This window comes from Bubalus kerabau, chromosome 12 (genome assembly GCF_029407905.1).
Source record: "Bubalus kerabau isolate K-KA32 ecotype Philippines breed swamp buffalo chromosome 12, PCC_UOA_SB_1v2, whole genome shotgun sequence".
Lineage (NCBI taxonomy): Eukaryota > Metazoa > Chordata > Mammalia > Artiodactyla > Bovidae > Bubalus > Bubalus kerabau.
In genome coordinates, this window is record NC_073635.1 from 72827928 (window position 1) to 72849355 (window position 21428).

At 39.0% G+C, this 21428-nt stretch overlaps 1 protein-coding gene across 2 annotated transcripts in view; it reads left to right on the forward strand.

Moving 5' to 3' along the window:
• LOC129624648 (ATP-binding cassette sub-family C member 4-like) overlaps positions 1-21428 on the forward strand; it is a 174094-nt gene that overhangs the window by 118908 nt on the left and 33758 nt on the right. For both annotated transcript variants that reach the window (XM_055542802.1, XM_055542800.1), the window contains 2 exons: positions 2254-2409; positions 10863-10952. In XM_055542802.1, the coding sequence (XP_055398777.1) occupies positions 2254-2409; positions 10863-10952 (246 nt within the window). The remainder of the gene's footprint in view (positions 1-2253; positions 2410-10862; positions 10953-21428) is intronic.

Sequence of the window (21428 nt, forward strand, 5' to 3'; positions counted from 1 at the left end):
GCACTGAAGAATTGATATTTTTGAACTGGGGTGCTGGAGAAGACTCTTCAGAATCCCTTGAACAGCAAGGAGATCAAACCATTCAATCCTAAAGGCAATCAGTCCTGAATATTCATTGGAAGAACTGATGCTGAAGCTCCAATACTTTGGCCACCTGACACAAAGAGCCAACTCATTGGAAAAGACCCTGATGCTGGGAAAGACTGAAGGCAGGAGGAGAAGGGGACAACAAAGGATGAAATGGTTGGGTGGCATCACGATTCAATGGGCATGAGTTTGAGCAAATTCCAGGAGATAGGGAAGGACAGGGAAACCTGGAGTGCTGCAGTCCATGGGGTTGCAAAGAGTCAGACACTACTGAACAATATCAAAATATCTTATAGTCATTGCATTATCTTTATAAGATAATAAAATTAGCTGAACCCACTTTTCTTACGTTTAATCTCTATAAAGATAAATTCTTTTTTGAAGTGCCATGATTGATTTTACAGACTAAGATGTGAAACTTCAGAGGTTTTCAAATCAGGAAACATGAAAAGTTCTAAGCATTCCGATTATATTACTCAGAAAGATTTATTTCTTCTTTATTTAAAGCCAGGAGTTTTAAAACTTTACTGATTTACAAGTGATTCAAGCATATCTTACACTCTCATCAATTCCAGATTTTACATAGAGATGAAATCATCTCTTGGAAAGCTTCCTTCAGAAAATTTGCACTTAGGCTTCCTGGGTGGCTCAGACGGTAGAGAATCTGCCTGCAAAGTAGGAGACACGGGTTCCATCCCTGGGTCAGAAAGATCCCCTGAAGTAGGAAATGGCAACCCACTCTAGTATTCTTTCCTGGAGAATTCCATGGACAGAGGAGCCTGGCAGGCCACAGTCCATGGAGTCGCAAAGAGTTGGACATGACTGATCGTCTAATGCTTTCTTTCATTTTAAAATTCATTGGTAAAAAAGGCCAGTTTCTGCATATATATTTGCATATACTATCCCCCACCAGCATTTTACCTAGGAAAAGGAAATGGCAACCCACTCCAGTATTCTTGCCCGGAGAATCCCATGGACAGAGGAGTCTGGCAGGTGACAGTCCATGGGTCGCAAGAGTCAGACACAACTTAGCAACTAAACTACCAACCACCAGCATTTTACCTACATTGTATTGATTCTTTAACCTTACTGTTAGTGCATTTAGTTTCTCTCTGCTTTGCTTTTAATAAATAGACTGATGCTTGACATGTGTTTTTCCAAGGTTCAATTTTAAGTATTAATAAAATGTCTTTTGAACTGCTCCAATGAAAGGTCCAATGTAAATATCAAATATTGTCTGTGTTGTTGTTGGTCTCATTATGTACATTTTGTCTACTGGCCTCTGTCTTTCAAGACTGAGACCTGCATTTTATATGTGAAGATGTTTCCTTTCAAGATAAAATGTAATTAAGGTATTTAATATCAGGAAGTGATTTCATTTTTCTGCCGAAGAATAATTCCTCTTAAATAAATAACATACCCCTGAGAAAGTGAATACTTGTTTGTGTATAATCCTTCTGACTTGACTTGTTGATATCTCTGTAAAATTACCCATGTAATTCTCAAGGTCAAATTACACAGGGAGTAGGAATAAAACTAATTCAAAATTGACTTCTTATGGACCACTTAGGAGACTGCTGGATTTTCACTACAGTCAGGTTATTTTTTTTTTTTTTTTTTCAGTCAGGTTATTTAAGTCATCTTCTTCCTTTATTTATGGATGTTAGTTACATACATACACACAAACAAACACACATATATAACACATACACATACATGTCTCCCCCTCTAACATACCACATAACAGATACTATGTGATAATTATAGAAAACAAACAATTTTCTGCATATTAAGCATTTACTCAGGGAAATATGAATAGAAGGCATAAAAGTCGTTATACTTTATATTGTGTATTCTAGAGATGATGGTGGTCTCATTTAGGGACATTTGTGAATTTCTGTCATTTTTGGTTGCCACAGTTTTGGGCGTTGCATCTGGTATCTAGTGGGTTCATGGCTACTGTTAATCATCCTACAATATACAGGACAGGCCCCCAACCCTCAACAATGAATTATCTGGTCCAAAATGTCAGCAGGACCTTGCTTGAGAAACTTATAGACTATTCTTTACATATAATAGAACTTATAAAATTCATCTTCAACAATCAGGGTTCTCCTGGGTTTTGTGCATCCTGTTAATTCTTCATCCCCCTGGGTCTCTTTACAGGTTGGCATTGTGGGAAGAACAGGAGCTGGAAAAAGTTCCCTCATTGCTGCCCTTTTTAGATTGTCAGAACCTGAAGGTAGCATTTATATTGATGACATCTTGACAACCAGGATTGGACTGCATGATTTAAGGAAGAAAATGTCAGTTGCACTTCAGGTATGCATAGCAGAGCACTCTCACATGTTCTTTTCATAAGGTGTCTAAAGTTTAAGTGCTTTTAATTTGATTGGTCTTTTCAAGTTAAGTGAATGAGTTGATCCTTTTCTACCCAATAGAGCATATTTTTAGCAGGAGGTATTTTCAACAAACACTTTCATTGGATACCAGGTTTTGTTTTGTTTTGTTTCATCTGTTAGTTTTGTGTGCATGTGATTTAATAACTTACTGAGATAGATTTCTGGACTCAGACTTCCTCAGTTTCCACAATGTTATCCACTGATAATCACATAATTCTGAGAACAGAAGGATAAATGGTTTGCTTAGCACTGCAGAGTTTCCTATAGGGAAACATGGATTTTATTAATAAGTGTCTTATAGATATAATTTTGCTGTGGGAAATGAGGACATCTTTTCAAAAGTGATATCTCCTTGGAGAACTTTCTGTGAAACTGTGGGGCTTTGAGAATTATAGGATATATAGAAGCTTTGGGGAGACTGACAATTTAGCCATTAATGAATAATTTTCACCAGGGAGGCAGTACAGAATAATAAGGAAGAGCAGTGGACTCAGAATTCTGTCTCTGTGTACCTTGGTTTTCTCTGTCTAACAAAGCTGATAATGATATCACCCCCTCAGTCTGTTGTGAGGACAAAATAGGTCAGTGAGTGTGAAGTGGTTCATGTAGACCCATATGTGCCTGCTGTGATGGTGGAGTGTTGAGTTGGCCATCTCTTCCTGGGCTCTGATTCTGTTTTCTTTTCTTCTTCTTTGTAAAGTAGTATAACTTTCAGGGAGAGTTTTGGAGACTGGATTATATAGACGGGTAGACACTCCTGTCTTTCCTTGTGGTTCATTCACTGAACATAATTCCATGATATTTACTGAGAATTACTATCCTCCAAGTATATAGCCAAGGGCAACCTAGTTCCTGTGTCCTCATCTATCATCCTGCCCACTGCTTTGACAGACATGCTTATTAAAAAAAAAAAAATTGAGTTTTTTATTTATATACTTAATAATCATTTTCCCATCAAAGAAAGCTCAGAAAAATACCCGCTTGAGATGAGAAACAGAGAGGAGAGGAGAGAGAATGAGCCAGGCAAATGTGCTTCCTGGAATGTGGGTGCAATATGTCCTGAAATACCTGTTTATCGGGAAGCATGTACAACATGGCTCCCAAAGGAAGGCGGATGTGGACTTGGGTACAAGTGTTGCTACCTACCCATGACCTCAAAAATACCTGAAATTACTCTAAATAATTTTAAAACCAAGATATTCTTTTCAGACTCTAGTGAAATGCCACCTCACACCCCTTAAGATGTCTGTTATCAAAGAAAAGAGAGAGAAAAATGAAAATGATAAGCATTGGCAAGGATGTAGAGAAATTAGAATCCTTGTTCATTGCTGATAGTAATGTAAAATAGTCCAGCTACTATGGAAATCAACTTGGTGGTTGCTCTGAAAAGTTAATGATGGAATTGTCATCAGTTCAGTTCAGTTCAGTTCAGTCTCTCAGTCATGTCCGACTCTTTGCGACCCCATGAATCGCAGCAGGCTAGGCCTCCCTGTCCATCACTGACTCCCAGAGTTTACTCAAACTCTTGTCCATCGAGTCAGTGATGCCATCCAGCCATCTCATCCTCTGTCGTCCCCTTCTCCTCCTTCCCCCAATCCCTCCCAGCATCAGGGCCTTTTCCAATGAGTCAACTCTTTGCATGAGGTGGACAAAGTATTGGAGTTTCAGCTTCAGCATCAGTCCTTCCAATGAACACCCAGGACTGATCTCCTTTAGAATGGACTGGTTGGATCTCCTTGCAGTCCAAGGGACTCTCAAGAGTCTTCTCCAACACCACAGTTCAAAAGTATCAATTTTTTGGTGCTCAGCTTTCTTCACACTCCAACTTTCACATCCATACATGACCACTGGAAAAACCATAGTCTATTACCTACCTAGCAATTCTACTTTAGAGTATAAACCCCAAAGAATTGGAAGAAAGGTCTTGAAGAGATGCTGAAACGTGTTTGTTATAGCAACATTATTCTCAACAGCAAAAAAGTGGAGGCACTCAAATGTCCATTGACAGATGAGTCAACAAACAAAATGTGGTGCATACCCATACAGTAGAATATTACTCAGCCTTAATAAAGAAGAAAATTCTGACACATGCTATAGCACAGATGAACCTTGAAAAAATTAAGCTAAGTGAAATAAGCCATTTACAAAGGACAAATACTGTATGATTCTACTAATAGGAGTTACCTAGAATAGCAAATTCATGGATACAGGATGTAGAATGGTGGGTGCCAGGAGTGGCCAGGAGAGGGGAGATGTTGTTTAATGGGCACAGAGTTTCAGTTCCTTAAGATGAAAGGAAATCTGTGGCTGGGTGGTGGTGATGGCTGTACAACAGTATGAATGTATTTAGCGTCACTGGACTGTGCACTTAAAGTGGTTAATCCAGCAAATTTTATGTATATTTTATCACAATTGAAAAAAATTTTTTTTCAGAGGTATCCCTTTCAGGAAAAATGGGAAGAATGTTTCAGCACATTCAGCCCCCATATTTAAAGATTTCCTCTGGTTATTAAATTTATGACTTATGGTTACAGTATAAAATAAATGAGCTTAGATTCCCAAGTTTTATGTTTTGATGGTACTCATCACTAAAATGGTCATGTGAGATTAGTTAGTAGAAATAAAGGGCATGTCTGTAAATTCCTTTCATATTATTGGATGCAAAGCTTTAGAAACATGCCCTGCGTTATTTTTAATGCTTCTTAATAGGAAAAAGTTGCATGTTTGTATACATAAAATAACTCTGTAAATAAATAACATTGGATGATTTTTTGGCTCTGCCAATAATATTTGGAAGCACATCTGAGCAAGGACTAAACAGGCCTTGACCTCAGCATGTTTTGGTTCTGTTCTGTTGGTTTCCATCCTTCCTTGGAGCATGTCCTAGGTACACACTCCAGAGAGTGTGTTTACAGAATAGTGCTGAGCTTTGTATCCATGTAGATTCCACTTTTTATGCCTTTGTCTCCAAGGTGCAGTGTTGGTTGATTAAAGAAAAAGAATCTGGAGAGAACTTTCAATGTGTAAAGATTCCCAGGAAGCCATTCAGGAGGCAGACGGGGATAGAATGGTAGTGTAGACCCAGTGCCAGTGTGACCCACAGTTTATTCCTGCTCTGCCTCGTCGACTGTGGGGCCTTGATGATGTAACTTGGCTGCCAAGCGTCAACATCCTCGTCCTTAAACCCGGTCTGGAAATCATGGACCCACAGATTTGTGAAGATGTAGCTTAGTGAGATAATGTTTGTGCCCATGTCTCATTCTTAGGAGTGCTCAGTCATCAGGAACTGTTAATATTCCTAAGAATCAGGGCACTGGCCTTTTGGGTATTGTTTCTACTTAAGTAAAAAGAGTAACACCTTCTGAAATGACTTTTCTCTTTAATTTTTGTTTATGTGTTCATGGTCTTTGGTGATTATATTTATTGCTTAATAATAAAAACTAAATTGTTACATAAATATTAATAGTAAAGCAAAGAAACAAAAACAAACAAAAAACACAATAGGAATTTTGGGGAAAAGCATAACAGAGAAATGTGTCTAACATTTTCCACCAAGAGCAAGAACTCAGACTAAAATTTTTTTGTATTTTGATTTCTGGCTTTCCTCGCACCAGATTCTTTCCTGACTATCACCTTGTACATGATCTTACTTTCCAATCCCCCACCAAAACCTCCAGCCTTTTTCTCAGCCCTCTGCACACTCTTGACTATTTTCTTTCTCTCTTTGAGGACAGGGCCTATATCTCTCATTTCTGTTCCTCTAGTGCTTGTTACAGTCCCTGACAAGTTACAAGAATATTAATAATAATTCCTAAAGTTTATGGAATTGTTAATACATTTTAGTTTCTTATCCCACCATTTCCTGCTTAATCCTCACAATTTGTTGTTATCTTTATCTGACAGATTTAAAAACTGAGTTACTGGGAGCTTATCCTATTTTTCAAGTAAGGGGCAGAACCAGGATTCAAATTTTATGTGTGTCTATTTTTTTAAATTGAAGTATAGTTGATTCCGGAGAAGGCAATGGCACTCCACTCCAGTACTTTTGCCTGGAAAATCCCATGGGCAAAGGAGCCTGGTAGGCTGCAGTCCATGGGGTCGCTAAGAGTCAGGCACGACTGAGCAAATTCACTTTCACTTTTCACTTTCATGCATTGGAGAAGGAAATGGCAACCCACTCCAGTGTTCTTGCCTGGAGAATCCCAGGGACGGCGGAGCCTGGTGGGCTGCTGTCTATGGGGTCGCACAGAGTCGGACACGACTGAAGCGACTTAGTAGTAGCAGCATAGTTGATTCACAGTGTTTCAGTTGTATAGCGAAGAGTTTCAGTTTTATCTTCAAAGACTCCCATCGCAGCAGAGTAAAATCCAAAGTACTAGTAAGTACTAGTCATATAACAGAGACCTACGCTCTCCAGTCTCCACCTTGTCCACTTCTCAGTCATGTCCAACTCTTTGTGACCCCATGGACTGCAGCACACCAGGATTCCCTGTCTATCACCAACTCCTGGAACTTGCTCGAACTCATGTCCATTGAGTTGGTGATGCCATCCAACCATCCCCCTCTCCTCCTGTCTTCAATCTTTCCCAGCATCAGGGTCTTTCCAGTGAGTCAGCTCTTCATATCAGATGGCCAAAGTATTGAAGCTTTAGCTTCAGTATCAGTACTTCCAGTGAATATTCAAGGTTGATTTCCTTTAGGAGTGACTGCTTTGATCTCCTTGGAGTCCAAGGGCCTCTCAAGAATCTTCTCCAACACCACAATTAAAAGCATCAATTCTTCAGCTGTGTTGTACTCATCAGATATTTTTACCATTTTTCCTACCATCCCACTTGGAAGGACTCCCCAAACCATAGCAAGAATGAATAAGTATAGAACAAAGCCAGAAGATACTACTCCTATTGCTCTGTCCCTCATTTGGACAATATCAATTTAGAAATGGGTTTATGCACTTGTATGTTATGGGCTGATATGTGTCAGTTGAAGATACTCAAAATGTTATCCCTCCCAATCAAGAGCCCTTTGTCTTTACAGCATCTTGCTAGCTGCAGAGGTGGAGAAAGTCTGTTAGTTTGGTTGCCTGAATTTACTTGTCTAAGTGCAAAAACTTACATTCCTCTTCCCCCAAATGAGTAGGAAGCAGTGATGCTTGTGTCTCAACACCCCAATATAGGGAACTTAGGAAGCTGAGAGCAGACTCTGAAGACGGGGAGCCCAGTGCTGTTTCTTTGAGTTGCCTCTCTTAGCTGAGCCAGGCCCACACCATCTTCCCTAGATCCTGGGTCCTTGTGATCCAGGAAGCATCAGGAGCTTCCATGGTGTTCTCTCTTCCTCCCAGGCTCATCCCCATCACTGCTTACCCTGCATGAACAGGTCAGAACTGGGGAGATGTGATGGTAACAAGGACCTGGGTAGGAGCAGAGACAGGGTAGTAGGGACATAGACCATCAGTCCTGGGGGGAACTTTCAAAGATAAATTCTGTGTTTTTAAGAAGATACTCCTCAACTTCTGTTCAAAATTTTAGGAATAATCTAAAATGAAAGTTCTTCTTAACAAATTTCCAGAAACACAACAGGTAGCTGAAGTATGTGTGTTCTTTGTGCTCAGGATCTGAAGTAGTTAAATTGAGATTGAGATTATATGCAGGGAGTAGCCTGCTTACTTGAAAGAAACTGGAAAATGAAGGGAAGATGGAGAAGGGAAGGAGGAAGAATATTGGGGACCAGCCTCCCCTCGCCTGGCTATGTCGCTTGTGTAAAACTCATGGAGACAGCTGAAGGATGAGAAATCACCTGCATGTGGGAATCTTAAGGTTGATAATTACAAAGAGTAACAAGTTTTTATAAAAATCTGAAGTAGAATTATGGTTATTCCCCTGAAAAGGAACATATTTATTTCAAGCTTCAAGCTCCAGGTTCTCTTTTATACTTTGACAAAAGCATTAGGTTATAGGTTTGACATTTTCAGTTCCCCTTCACCCAGATTAATTGTCTCATTGTTGCCCTTCAAACAGAGTTCCTGCCTCAGTGATTCTCTCAGAATGGTGTTTACTTGTGATTACATTGTAACTCATGCTTATGTCTGGGCTGCATACCACATTCCTCAGTTTATTTCTTATCTTTCTAAATCCTGCTTGCCCCTAATTTCCTAAGCTCACTATCTCCTGTAAAAGCTTCTAGTTATTAATATCTCTAAAATTCCTAATCCCTACAAGCTATAGTAAAATATGCTAACACTACAACATTCCTAAACTTTTAGCTTCTAACTATTCTTAACTATTCTTAAACCCTAAACTCAGCAAACTTCCTTTGCCATAAACATTTCCCTCACAAACAGATCTCAGATTATAATCCTTCCCATGGCCTCAAGCTGCGGCCTACGTGCTCATTCTGGAATGCTCTTTGTAAAGGTCCTTGAACAAATGTCAGTGGTTAACTTTATGGATTATTCTCTGGGCACAACTGCAGAAGGCTTTGTGCCTTCTCACACTCCTCTCAAGAACAATAACCACCTTAACATTCTTTCCAGCCAAGTCAACCGAAAAAAGGAAAAAACAAGTCAGAATCACAGGACCTAACTCCTTCATCCCAGGACCATGCCTGAAGCATGAGGAGAGGGGGTTGGGGCCGTGCCTCCATTTTGTTAGCAATGCCTAATGCGGCTCCCAACAAGTACTCATTCTGAAATATTGTATGAGTAGTGATTTTCAGTGCTTTGAAAGCATATTGGCCACTTAATCAACTTTGTGCAATTAAATCTCCCTTTATAATGTCTTTTTAATTGTGGATTTTGCTCAGGAGTATGTCTTTTTTTTGGTGGCACACCCTGAGTTTTCTGTATTCATTTCTCTCTCACTAGACTTAAAACTGAGACCATATTGAAGGAAGGATTGGAAGGCTTCCTGAGTATCATTCTTCCTCATGATTAGGGAAAAGAAATGTCTGTCTTCTTCATCTTTCCTCTTGGGCTTTTGTGAAGTGAGGAGAAAAGTCCAGCCCCAAGGCCAGGTGGGATTTGAATGTGGGGATTCTGAGCAGTTCTGGGCACTTGTGGAAGAGTCAGGTCTCCTCTTGTTCCCACACATGTGCCTCCCCTTGTCCTGCCCCCTTCACTGAAAGGAGCCAATTGGGCTCTTCTCTTCTGCGCATATTCTTATGACCTGGCTTACTGAGCCTTCCAGAAGAAAATGTAAATGGCCTACATTAGCTTATGTATGGGATTCTCTATTGAGGCAAGAAGAAACATATATTCCCAGATTAATTTACTTGTGGCTCCTCCTGAAGCAGAGGAATAGGAAGAACTATTTAAATTAAAATATCATGACACAGCAGAGAAGGCAATGGCACCCCACTCCAGTACTCTTGCCTGGAAAATCCCATGGATGGAGGAGCCTGGTAGGCTGCAGTCCATGGGGTCGTGAAGAGTCTGACACGACTGAGCGACTTCACTTTCATTTTTCACTTTCATGCATTGGAGAAGGAAATGGCAACCCACTCCAGTGTTCTTGCCTGGAGAATCCCAGGGACGGGGGAGCCTGGTGGGCTGCCCTCTATGGGGTCGCACAGAGTCGGACACGACTGAAGTGACTTAGCATAGCATAGCATAGCATCATGACACAGGTCACAGTGGGTTTCAGGTCCTCCTGTCCTTGCAGTTAATAATGAAGTTCTGTGAGGCAGGCCAGCCTAACACACATGTGAGAGAACATGGGGGCCAAGTGATGCCAAAATCAGAGGTGATCTCTCCATGGACATTGGTGCTGTAGACCCCAGGAGCTGACGTTCCCCTTGCACATGTGGGGATGTTCATTTCACACATGTGGAGAGATTCCAGATCCTAGAAGACAGTCTGACCAATGGAGAAAATAGCCTAGTTTAGTCTTTGGTGCTAATGTGTAAATATTTAATGGTTTGCTTTGAGGCACAAACCTCTACTAATCATGCTGTTGGTATTTCCCAGTCACACCAGGATTGACAGTTAATTTATGTAGATCTTGATGTTAAGTTTCTTGTGTAATTATTTCCTCAGTTTGTGTGAGTGTTTAAACAGATATTTATTACCAGGGTGTGTTTTTTTTTTTTTTTTTTTTTAATCAAGTCTTCCTTTGTCTTCAGTTTTTTCCTTAAGATGAAAAAAACTTCTTCAACACTTTATTCTGTTAGTGTTCAGTAGTTCAGAAGATATTTTGTAGCACACTTGGTACAATGGAAAATTATTTTAGAGATACTGTTTTGCAAACATACATTTGCAACTTTATTATTAATAATTAATGAATTTAGATGTTTTTGTATTTTAATTTTGACAGTCTGTACACATTAGAATAAAATAAAAAGAGGTTAAGGTAATAACACTCACTGTTTTGGCATATTTAGGAACCTGTTTTATTCACTGGAACAATGAGGGAAAATCTGGATCCCTTTAATGAGCATACAGATAACGAACTGTGGAATGCCTTGGAAGAGGTAATTTATTAATAGTAACTGTAATTAACTTGTTAGCATCTGTATATGTGTGTTTACATTTAGAGCATTGCGGATAATTAAGGGGAGCGTGTCAGTTTCACTGACTTCGGTAATAGGAAAACACTGATGACATGGGTGCACTTAAAAATGTGTGTATTGATGATGATGAAAATCAACAATATAATGTGACATGTTTTCATTTTAGCTATTTTCCTAGAACCCTGAACAAATAGACACATTATCTTGTCCTTAGCAGAGTACTCAATTAGATGTTAAAACTGTGGGATCAAATTCTACTAGTGATGTAGTGAATTAATTACTCCATTACACTCCAATATTCGTTTTATTCCTCTGGTCTTAGGAAACATCTCCTAAGTGGAGACAATAGTAGTTTTTCCTTATTAAAACTAAAAGATATAAACAAGATCATACTAATGAAATGTAGGAGTTTCATAGGAAAGTGTTTATAAAGGTAAATTATATAGTCAGAATTAATGATGATTATTTATTGGAAATTATGTCATTTTAATGCTGTAGCATGAATGCAGATAACAGAGCCCTGGAACATCTGCTCGGCTTTCACATGGGAGCTTCATTTCCAGAGAATTTTCTGTTATTTGTGTCATGTTTTCCCTTGCTCCGTTTCTTTGAATTTCTTAACCCTTGCATGAAAAGAAAATTTGACTGTTGCTGTCAGTTTGTATTTTAATACAGACTATTTTGTGATTTTGCATTCCTTTTACAAATCAGTTCTACTGATGGCAGAAACCCTAGACTTCTTTTTTGTAATTTATTTAATTGGAGGCTAATTACTTTACTATATTGCAGTGGTTTTTCCATACATAGTCTTTTGCTTTTAAAAAGTAAGAATGAGCATTCCTATACATTAACAATGAAAGATCAGAAAGAGGAATTAAGAAAACAATCTCATTTACCATTGCAACAAAAAGAATAAAATACCTAGGAATAAACCTATCTAAGGAGACAAAAGACTTGTGCTCATAAAACTACAAGATACTAACAAAATAAATCAAAGATGACACAAAACAGATGGAGGGATATACCATGTTCTTGGATTGGAAGAAACAATATTGTGAAGATGACTATACACCCAAAGAATCTACAGATTCAATACAATCCCTGTCAAACTACCAGTGGCATTTATCATAGAATTAGAGCCAAAAATTTTTACAGTTTTAATGGAAACACAAAAGATCCCAAGTAGCCAAAGCAGTCTTAAGAAATAAAAATGAAGCTGGAGAAATTAGGTTCCCTGACTTCAGAATATATTATTGAGTTGACCAAAACGTTTCTTACATAAGATTTGATGGAAAAACTTAAATGAACTTTTTCACTAGTTTAATACAGAGCTAGAGTAATCAAGGTGGTATGGCACTGGCACAAAAACAGAAATATAGATCAATGGAACAAGATGGAAAGCTCAGAGATGAACTCACATACCTGTGGTCACCTAACCTATGACAAAGGAAGTAAGCATATACAATGGAGAAAAGGCAGTCTCTTCAGTAAGTGGTGTAGGAAAACTGGACAGCTCTGTGTAAAAGAATAAAATTAGAACACTCCCTGATACCATATACAAAATTAAACTCAAAGTAGATTGAAAATCTAAGTGGAAGGCCAGATACTATGACACTCTTAGAGGACAACACAGGGAAAACACTCTACCTAAATAACTACTAAGTGTTTGATTGATCTTTTCATTTCAGAGAAGTGTGGCATATATATTTTTTTAATCTTTGTTGTTGTTGTTGTTACACAAATCTGAGAGATTTATTGTTCATGTTGGTTTGAATTGGTGTGTTTGTCATTTAGTGTCACCCTTCCAGGGAAGCTCTGAAATCTCTAATATGCAGATAAGCCTTGACTGTAAGCAGGCAGATTTGGAGGTATGACCATTTCCAGCCAGTAATTCTGGTTTCTGAAGGATGTCACCACTGAGTCTTTATACACCCACCCTGCTTTTCAGCAGCATATGGATTTTGTTTTCTTAAATTGGGTCGATTGCTTCACCTTCTGCCTGAAAAACAGTGCACCTCTGATTTCATTTATGTTTGTGAGTCTTTTATGCTCGAGTCCAGCTCCAGCAACCAGGGATTCAACCTGAAGGGGTGAGCGGTGTCAGCAAGAAATGATGCAGCCTCTCAATTTTCTTGGACTGCGTATTTATTTCAAGCTTATAATTCTCTTTTGTACTTTTACAAAAGCATTAGGTTGGAGGTTTGACATTTTCTATTTCCCCTCACCCAGATTTGTTATCTCCATAAATCATTGTTGCCCTTCAAACACAGTTCCTGCTTCAGCGATTCTCTCAGAATAAGCTTTACCATCTATTATCTACTTCCTCTTATGTGTCCTATAGTTAACTTGTGATTACATTGTAACTCATGCTACATTCCTCAGTTTATTTCTTATCTTTCTAAATCCTGTTTGCTCCTAACATCCTGAGCTCACTATCTCTTAAAAAGACTTCTATCAGTATCTCTAAAATTCCTAACCTCTATAAGCTATAATAAAATATGCTAACATTACAACATTTCTTAAATCTTTAACTTCTATTTAATTATTACTAAGCCCTAAATTGAGTAAACTCCTTTGCCATAAACATTTTCCTCACAAATAGGCTACAGATAGCAATCGCTCCCATGGCCTCAAGCTGTGGCCTATGTGCTCATCCTGGAATACTCTTTTGTACAAGTCCTTGAACAAATTTCAGTGATTAACTTTATGAATTATTCTCTGAGCACAACTGCAGAAGGCTTTGTGCCTTCTCATGCTCCTCTCAAGAACAATAAGAAGCTTAATATTCCTTTTCAGTCAACTCAGCCAAGGAGAGGAAAAGACAAGTCAGAATCACAAGGCCCAACTCCTTCATGCCAGGTCCGTGCCTACAGGACAAGGATAGGGGGTTGGGGCCATGCCTCCATTTTGTCAGTAATGCTGAACGCGGCTCCCAACACTTTTGCAGTAAAATTCTACAAGAGAAGAGGTGTGTAGAGCATTTAACAATAAAACACAAAGAACAAAAGGATGATCCATTATTCTTTAATTCATAGGACAAATTTAATAGTGAAATTGGGACACATCTTAAAAAAGAAAAAACAAGAAGTACTGGTAAATTATTTTTCTATTTGTTTCCTAGATTGAGACCTTTTTTCACAGATTCACAGGTAGCATTACTCTAGAATTTTAGAACACATTGTTCCATGGACAGAGAGGCAATCTAAATTATAAAAATGCTGAAGTAGTAGATAATACTAAGATCTACTTCTATTTAAACTACATTTGGAACTTTCTATAAAAAAAAATGTGAGTTTATTTCACGAAGTGAAGTGTGTGGTTTCTATGTATTGCTTCTGGAATTAACCCTGTTAATTTTGGTGATATCACTTAAAGAAATCATCCCATTATTATGCTTCTCTAGGAATTGATTCCTTATGACTATTTTAAAAGAAACCTTACCAAATCATTCATTGAAAAACATACAAATGTAATAAAGAAATAATTCCTAGAGGATCTGGATAAAGGGGTGATTTATCATTCTAAGTTATTGTTGTTCAGTTGCTAAGTCAACTTTAACTCTTTGTGACCTCATGGACTACAGCATGCCAGGCTTTCCTGTCCCTCACCACCTCCTGGAATTTGCCCAAGTTCATGTCCATTGAGTCGATGATGCCATCCAGGCATTTGATCGTCTGATCCCTCTTCTCCTTCTGCCTTCAATGTTTCCCAGCATCAGAGTCTTTTCCAAAGAGTCAACTGTTTGCATCAGGTGGCCAAAATATTGGAACTTCAGCTTCAGCATCAGTCTTTCCAGAGAATATTCAGGGTTGATTTCCTTTAAGACTGACTAGTTTGATCTCCTTGTTTTCCAAGGGACTATGAATAGTGTTCCTCAGTACTACAGTTCAAAAGCATAAATTCTTCAGCTCAGTTCAGTTCAGTCATTCAGTCATGTCTGACTCTTTGCAACCCCATGAATTGCAACACTGAATTTCAGCACGCCAGGCCTCCCTGTCCATCACCAACTCCCGGAGTTCACCCAAACTCATGTCCATAGAGTCAGTGATGCTGTCCAGGCATCACATCCTCTGTTGTCCCTTTCTCCTCCTGCCCCCAATCCCTCCCAGCATCAGAGTCTTTTCCAATGAGTCTGTTCACATGAGGTGGCAAAAGTACTGGAGTTTCAGCTTTAGCATCATTCCTTCCAAAGAACACCCAGGACTGATATTCTTTAGAATGGACTGGTTAGTTCTCCTTGCAGTACAAGGGACTCACAAGAGTCTTCTCCAACACCACAGTTCAAAACCATCAATTCTTCTGCACTCAGCCTTCTGCACAGTCCAACTCTCACATCCATACATGACCACAGGAAAAACCATAGCCTTGATTAGACAGACCTTTGTTGGCAAAGTAATGTCTCTGCTTTTGAATATGCTATCTAGGTTGGTCATAACTTTCCTTCCAAGGAGTAAGCGTCTTTTAATTTCATGGCTGCAGTCACCATCTGCAGTGATTTTGGAGCCCCAAAAAATAAAGTCTGACACTGTTTCCACTGTTTCCCCATCTATTTCCCATGAAGTGATGGGACCAGATGCCATGATCTTCGTTTTCTGAATGTTGAGCTTTAAGCCAACTTTTTCACTCTCCTCTTTCACTTTCATCAAGAGGCTTTTTAGTTCCTCTTCACTTTCTGCCATAAGGGTGGTGTCATCTGCATATCCGAGGTTATTGATATTTCTCACAGCAATCGTGATTTCAGCTTGTGCTTCTTCCAGCCCAGCGTTTCACATGATGTACTCTGCATGTAAGTTAATTAAGTGAGCTGACAATATACACTCTTGATGTACTCCTTTCCCTGTATGGAATCAGTCTATTTTTCCATGTCCAGTTCTAACTCTTCCTTCCTGACCTGCATATATGTTTCTCAAAAGGCAGGTCAGGTGGTCTGGTATTCCCATCTCTTTCAGAATTTTCCACACTTTATTAATGTGATCCACACAGTCAAAGGCTTTGGCATAGTCAATAAACAGAAATAGATGTTTTTCTGGAACACTCTTGCTTTTTCCATGATCCAGCAGATGTTCGGAATTTGATCTCTGGTTCCTCTGACCTTTCTAAAACCAGCTTGAACATCTGGAAGTTCACGGTTCACTTACTGCTGAAGCCTGGCTTGGAGAATTTTGAGCATTACTTTACTAGCGTGTAGATGAGTGCAATTGTGCGGTAGTTTGAGCATTCTTTGGCATTGCCTTTCTTTGGGATTGGAATGAAAACTGACCTTTTCCAGTCCTGTGGCCACTGCTGAGTTTCCCAAATTTGCTGGCATATTGAGTGCAGCACTTTCACAGCATCATCTTTCAGGATTTGAAATAGCTCAACTGGAATTCCAACACCTCCACTAGCTTTGTTCGTAGTGATGCTTTCTAATGCCCACTTGACTTCACATTCCAGGATGTCTGGCTCTAGGTGAGTGATCACACCATCGTGATTATCTTGGTCATGAAGATCTTTTTTGTTCAGTCCTTCTGTGTATTTTTGCCACCTCTTCTTAATATCTTCTGCTTCTGTAGGTCCATACCATTTCTGTCCTTTATCAAGCCCATCTTTTCATGAAATGTTCCCTTGGTATCTCTAATTTTCTTGAAGAGATCTCTAGTCTTTCCCATTCTGTTGTTTTCCTCTATTTCTTTGCATTGATCACTGAGGAGGGCTTTCTTATCTCTCCTTGCTATTCTTTGAAACTCTGCATTCAGATGCTTATATCTTTCCTTTTGTCTTTTGTTTTTCACTTCTCTTCTTTTCACAGCTATTTGTAAGGCCTCCCCAGACAGCCATTTTGCTTTTTTTCATTTCTTTTCCATGGGGATGGTCTTGATGGAGACAGGTCCTGTCTCCTGTACAGTGTCACAAACCTCCGTCCATACTTCATCAGGCATTCTATCATATCTAGTCCCTTAAATCTATTTCTCACTTCCACTGTATACTCATAAGGAATTTGATTTAGGTCATACTTGAATGGTCTAGTGGTTTTCTCTACTTTCTTCAATTTAAGTCTGAATTTGCCATTAAGGAGTTCATGATCTGAGCCACAGTCAGCTCCTGATCTTTTTTTTTTCTGACTGTATAGAACTTCTCCCTCTTCAACTGCAAAGAATATAATCAGTCTGATTTCAGTGTTGACCATCTGGGGATATCCATGTGTAGAGTCTTCTCTTGTGTTGTTGGAAGAAGGTGTTTGCTATAACCAGTGTGTTCTCTTGGCAAAACTCTATTAGCCTTTGCCCTGCTTCATTCCGTATTCCAAGGCCAAATTTGCCTGTTACTCCAGGTGTTTCTTGACTTCCTACTTTTGCATTCCAGTCCCCTATAATGAAAAGGACATCTTTTGGGGGTGTTAGTTCTAAAAGGTCTTGTAGGTCTTCATAGAACTGTTTAACTTCAGCTTCTTCAGTGTTACTGGTTGGGGCATAGACTTGGATTACTGCGATATTGAATGGTTTGCCTTGGAAATGAACAGAGATCATTCTGTCGTTTTTGAGATTGCATCCAAGTGCTATAGATTGCACCCAAGGACTATACAGTCCATGGAATTCTCCAGGCCTGAATACTGAAATGGATAGCCATCCCCTTCTCCAGGGGATCTCCCCAACCCAGAGATGGAACAGTCCATAATCTAATCGATTCTTCAGTGCTCTATTGTCCAGCTCTTGCATCTGTAGATGACTATTGGAAAGACCATAGGTTTGATTATATGGACCTTTGTCAGCAAAGTGATATCTTTGCTTTTTAACACACTGTGTAGTTTTGTCATAGCTTTCCTGCCAAGAAGAAATCATCTTCTAATTTCAAGGCTACAGTTACCATCTGCACTGAATTTAGAGTCCAAGAAAAGGAAATCTGTCACTGCTTCTATCTTTTCCCCTTCTGTTTGCCATGAAATGATGGGACTGAATGCCATGATCTTAGTTTTATTAATGTTGAGTTTTAAGCCAACTTTTTCACTCTCCTCCTTCACCCTCATCAAGAGGTATCACTAAATCAATGAAGTCAGTTTTTAAGTGAACCAAAAACCCTAGTTATTAATTTGTGTATGATGCCTAACTGGATATATGAACCCAAACTCACAGAGTTAACCTGAGAATGAGTAGGAGAGAACCACTATGTTTCCCTCTTTATGAACTTCAGTTAAAAGGAAAATATGGCTTAAAATTTTTTTAATGTCCTCTAGTTCTCTTTCCTCCTTCTTCCTTGGCAGAGATGGGCATTCAGAAGGAAGACAGTCCTATGGATGCTGCCTGTCTCATTTTGTTTATTTTTCTAAATATGCTGAAAATACATTTTTCCTGTACTGAAAACTTGCCAACTTACTGTAAACTGATAAAAGTTCATCAGAAATTAGTGCTATTGGGGTGCTAAAAAGCAAAGGCAGCTCTAAAAATATAACATGAGTAGTACCTGAAGATGAAGAACTTTATCACTCAGAGGTTAAAACTTCATAGTAGATAAAACTCTGGGAATGAATCATTGATGTGTTGCTTCTGTTAAAAAGCAAAAACAAAACACCTTAGATACTGGGATTTGGAATTAAGGGTAGAGTATGTGGGCTTCCCCAGTTGCTCAGTGATAAAGAGTATGACTGTAATGGGGGAGAAGTGGGATTGATCCCTGAGTTGGGAGAATTACCTAGAAGAGGAAATGGTAACTGGCTGCAATATTATTGCCTGGGAAATCCCATGGACAAAGGAACCTGGTGGGCTATAGTCCATCAGCTTCACAACTTAGCAACTAAACAATAACAAAAATGTCCTGTCAAAACTGGGAAGAAATCATGTGGTTAAATGTCTGACATTGATAGTGCCTCTGTTAGGACACAAGTGTGTCACATCACACAGGAAACTGAGATAAAGAAATTTGGGCATCAGCAGTTGGTGCATCAGGAACCACGTGGTTCAGTCCTTGAGGTGGAGACAGGTCACATGTCCATTTCCTGGGGCCTTGTGTTAGGTGAACTTCCTCTACCACTGGCCTTGCTCTGATAACAGCTCTTCCCCATCTGTTGATTGCATTTCAGTGTCTCCTTCTGGCCCACACCAGATTTTCTCTTTCAAAAGTAATAAAGTTCCACAAAATTTGGAAAGCACCTGACATCTGTGTTCACCTCATGTGAGGGGCGTCAGCACCTACTACACAGAGTGCACATAGCAATGATGGAGACAGGGTGCCATATGAGTCCAGTTTATTTTTTTCAGTTTTGCTATATTCTATTATTTTCCCAAGTTCAAAAATAATCTGAAGTATTCTATACAGAGATGTATAGTTTGAATAGTTATTATTTGTTCTATTTTCCTTAAATTATAACTTTTTCAGTGCTTTCCTTTGTTTAAAGTGTGATATGATATCTTGGAGTCAGTTAATTGTTATAAGAATATATCCTTTTTACAATTACACTTACTAAGGAAACAGTGTTAGAATACTGGAGTGGATTGCAATTTCCTTAGCCAGGGGATCTCACCCAGGATCGAGCCCAAGTATCCTGTTTGGCAGGTGGATTCTTTACCACTGAGCCACCAGGGAAGCCCACCTTCATCCAGCCAACAAATATCTACTAAGAGCTTGTTAGGCAATGCTGCAGATTCTGAGGCTGTCACAATCATCAAGAGATAAAATGTCTGTCCTTCAGGAGCTGAAATTCTCCTGGAGAAGTTGAAAATCAAGCCAATCATATGTAACAAAATACACATATGTAACGAAATCTCAGTGCTGATACATGCAAAGGAGAAGAGTGAAGCAGAACTTGAGGAAGGGTGAGCTGATAGCATTATTAATAATCGGCAATATCTATTGATCTGTTACAAATTCTACATGCACTGACACATTTAATATTCTTAACAATCTTAAGAGGTATACATGTTTATAATTATGATATTATAGTCTTACATAGAGTTTAGGAAGATAAGATAGAGTAGGTTCAGGAACTTGCCCAATTGGCACAGCCAGGCAAGACTTATGCCCAGGCTGCCTGGCTTCAAGTCTCCAATTTATTTTTGTTTGGCTGGAAAAAAAATATTTAACAAAAGTCTAAAATGCGGTATTTTGGTGCAATCTCAAAAATGACAGAGTGATCTCAGTTCATTTCCAAGGGAAATTCGGTATCACAGTAATCCAAGTCTATGCCCCAACTACTAATGCTAAAAAAGCTGAAGTTGAACAGTTCAGTGAAGAACTAGAAGACTTTCTAGAACTAAAACCAAAAACAATGTCTTCTTAATCATAGGGAACTGAAATGTGAAAGTAGGAAATCAGGAGATACCTGGAGTAACAGGAAAGTTTGGCCTTGTAGTACAAAATGAAGCAGGACAAAGGCTAACAGAGTTTTGTCAAGAGAACGTTCTGGTCATAGCAAACACCCTTTTCCAACAACACAAGAGACAACTCTACACATGGACATCACCAGATGGTCAATACTGAAATCAGATTGATTATATTCATTGCAGCCAAAGACGGAAAAGCTCTATACTGTCAGCAAAAACAAGATGGCAGTTGACTATGGCTCAGATCATGAACTCCTTGTTACAAAACTCAGGCATAAATTGAAGAAAGTAGGGGAAACCACAAGGCAATTCCGACATGACCTAAAACAAATCCCTTACAAATTATACAGTGGAAGTGACAAGTAGATTCAAGGGATTAGTTCTGAAGTGCCTGAAGATCTATGGACAGAGGTTTGTAACACTACAGGAGGTGGTGAACAAAACCATCCCCAAGAAAAAGAAATGCAACAAGGCAAAATGGTTGTCTGAGAAGGCCTTACAAATAGCTGAGAAAAGAAGAGAAGCTAAAGGCAAAGGAGAAAAGGAAAGATATACCCATCTCAATATTGAGTTCCAAAGAATAGCACAGAGAGATAAGACAGCCTTTCTAAGTGATCAATGCAAAGAAATAGAGGAAAACAATAGAAAAGGAAAGACCAGAGATTCCTTCAATAAAATTAGCAATACCAAGAGAACATTTCCTGCAAGGATGGGCAAAATAAAGGACATAAACCGTATGGACCTAACAGAAGCAGAAGAGATTAAGAAGTGGTGGCAAGAATACATGGAAGAACTATTTTTAAAAAAGGTCTTAATGACCCAAATAGCTACAATGATGTGATCACTCACTTAAAGACAGACATCCTGGAACACAAAGTCAAGTGGGCTTTAGAAAGCATCATAATGAAGAAAGCTAGTGGTGACAGAATTCTAACTGATCTATTTCAAATCCTAAAAGATGATGCCATGAAAGTGTTGCACTCAATATGCCAGCAAATTTGGAAGACTCAGCAGTGGCCACAGGACTGGAAAAAAGTCAGTCTTCATTTCCATCCTAAAGAAGGGCAGTGCTAAAGAATGTTTAAATTACCACACAATTGCACGCATTTCACATGCTAGCAAAGCAATACTCAAAATCCTTCAT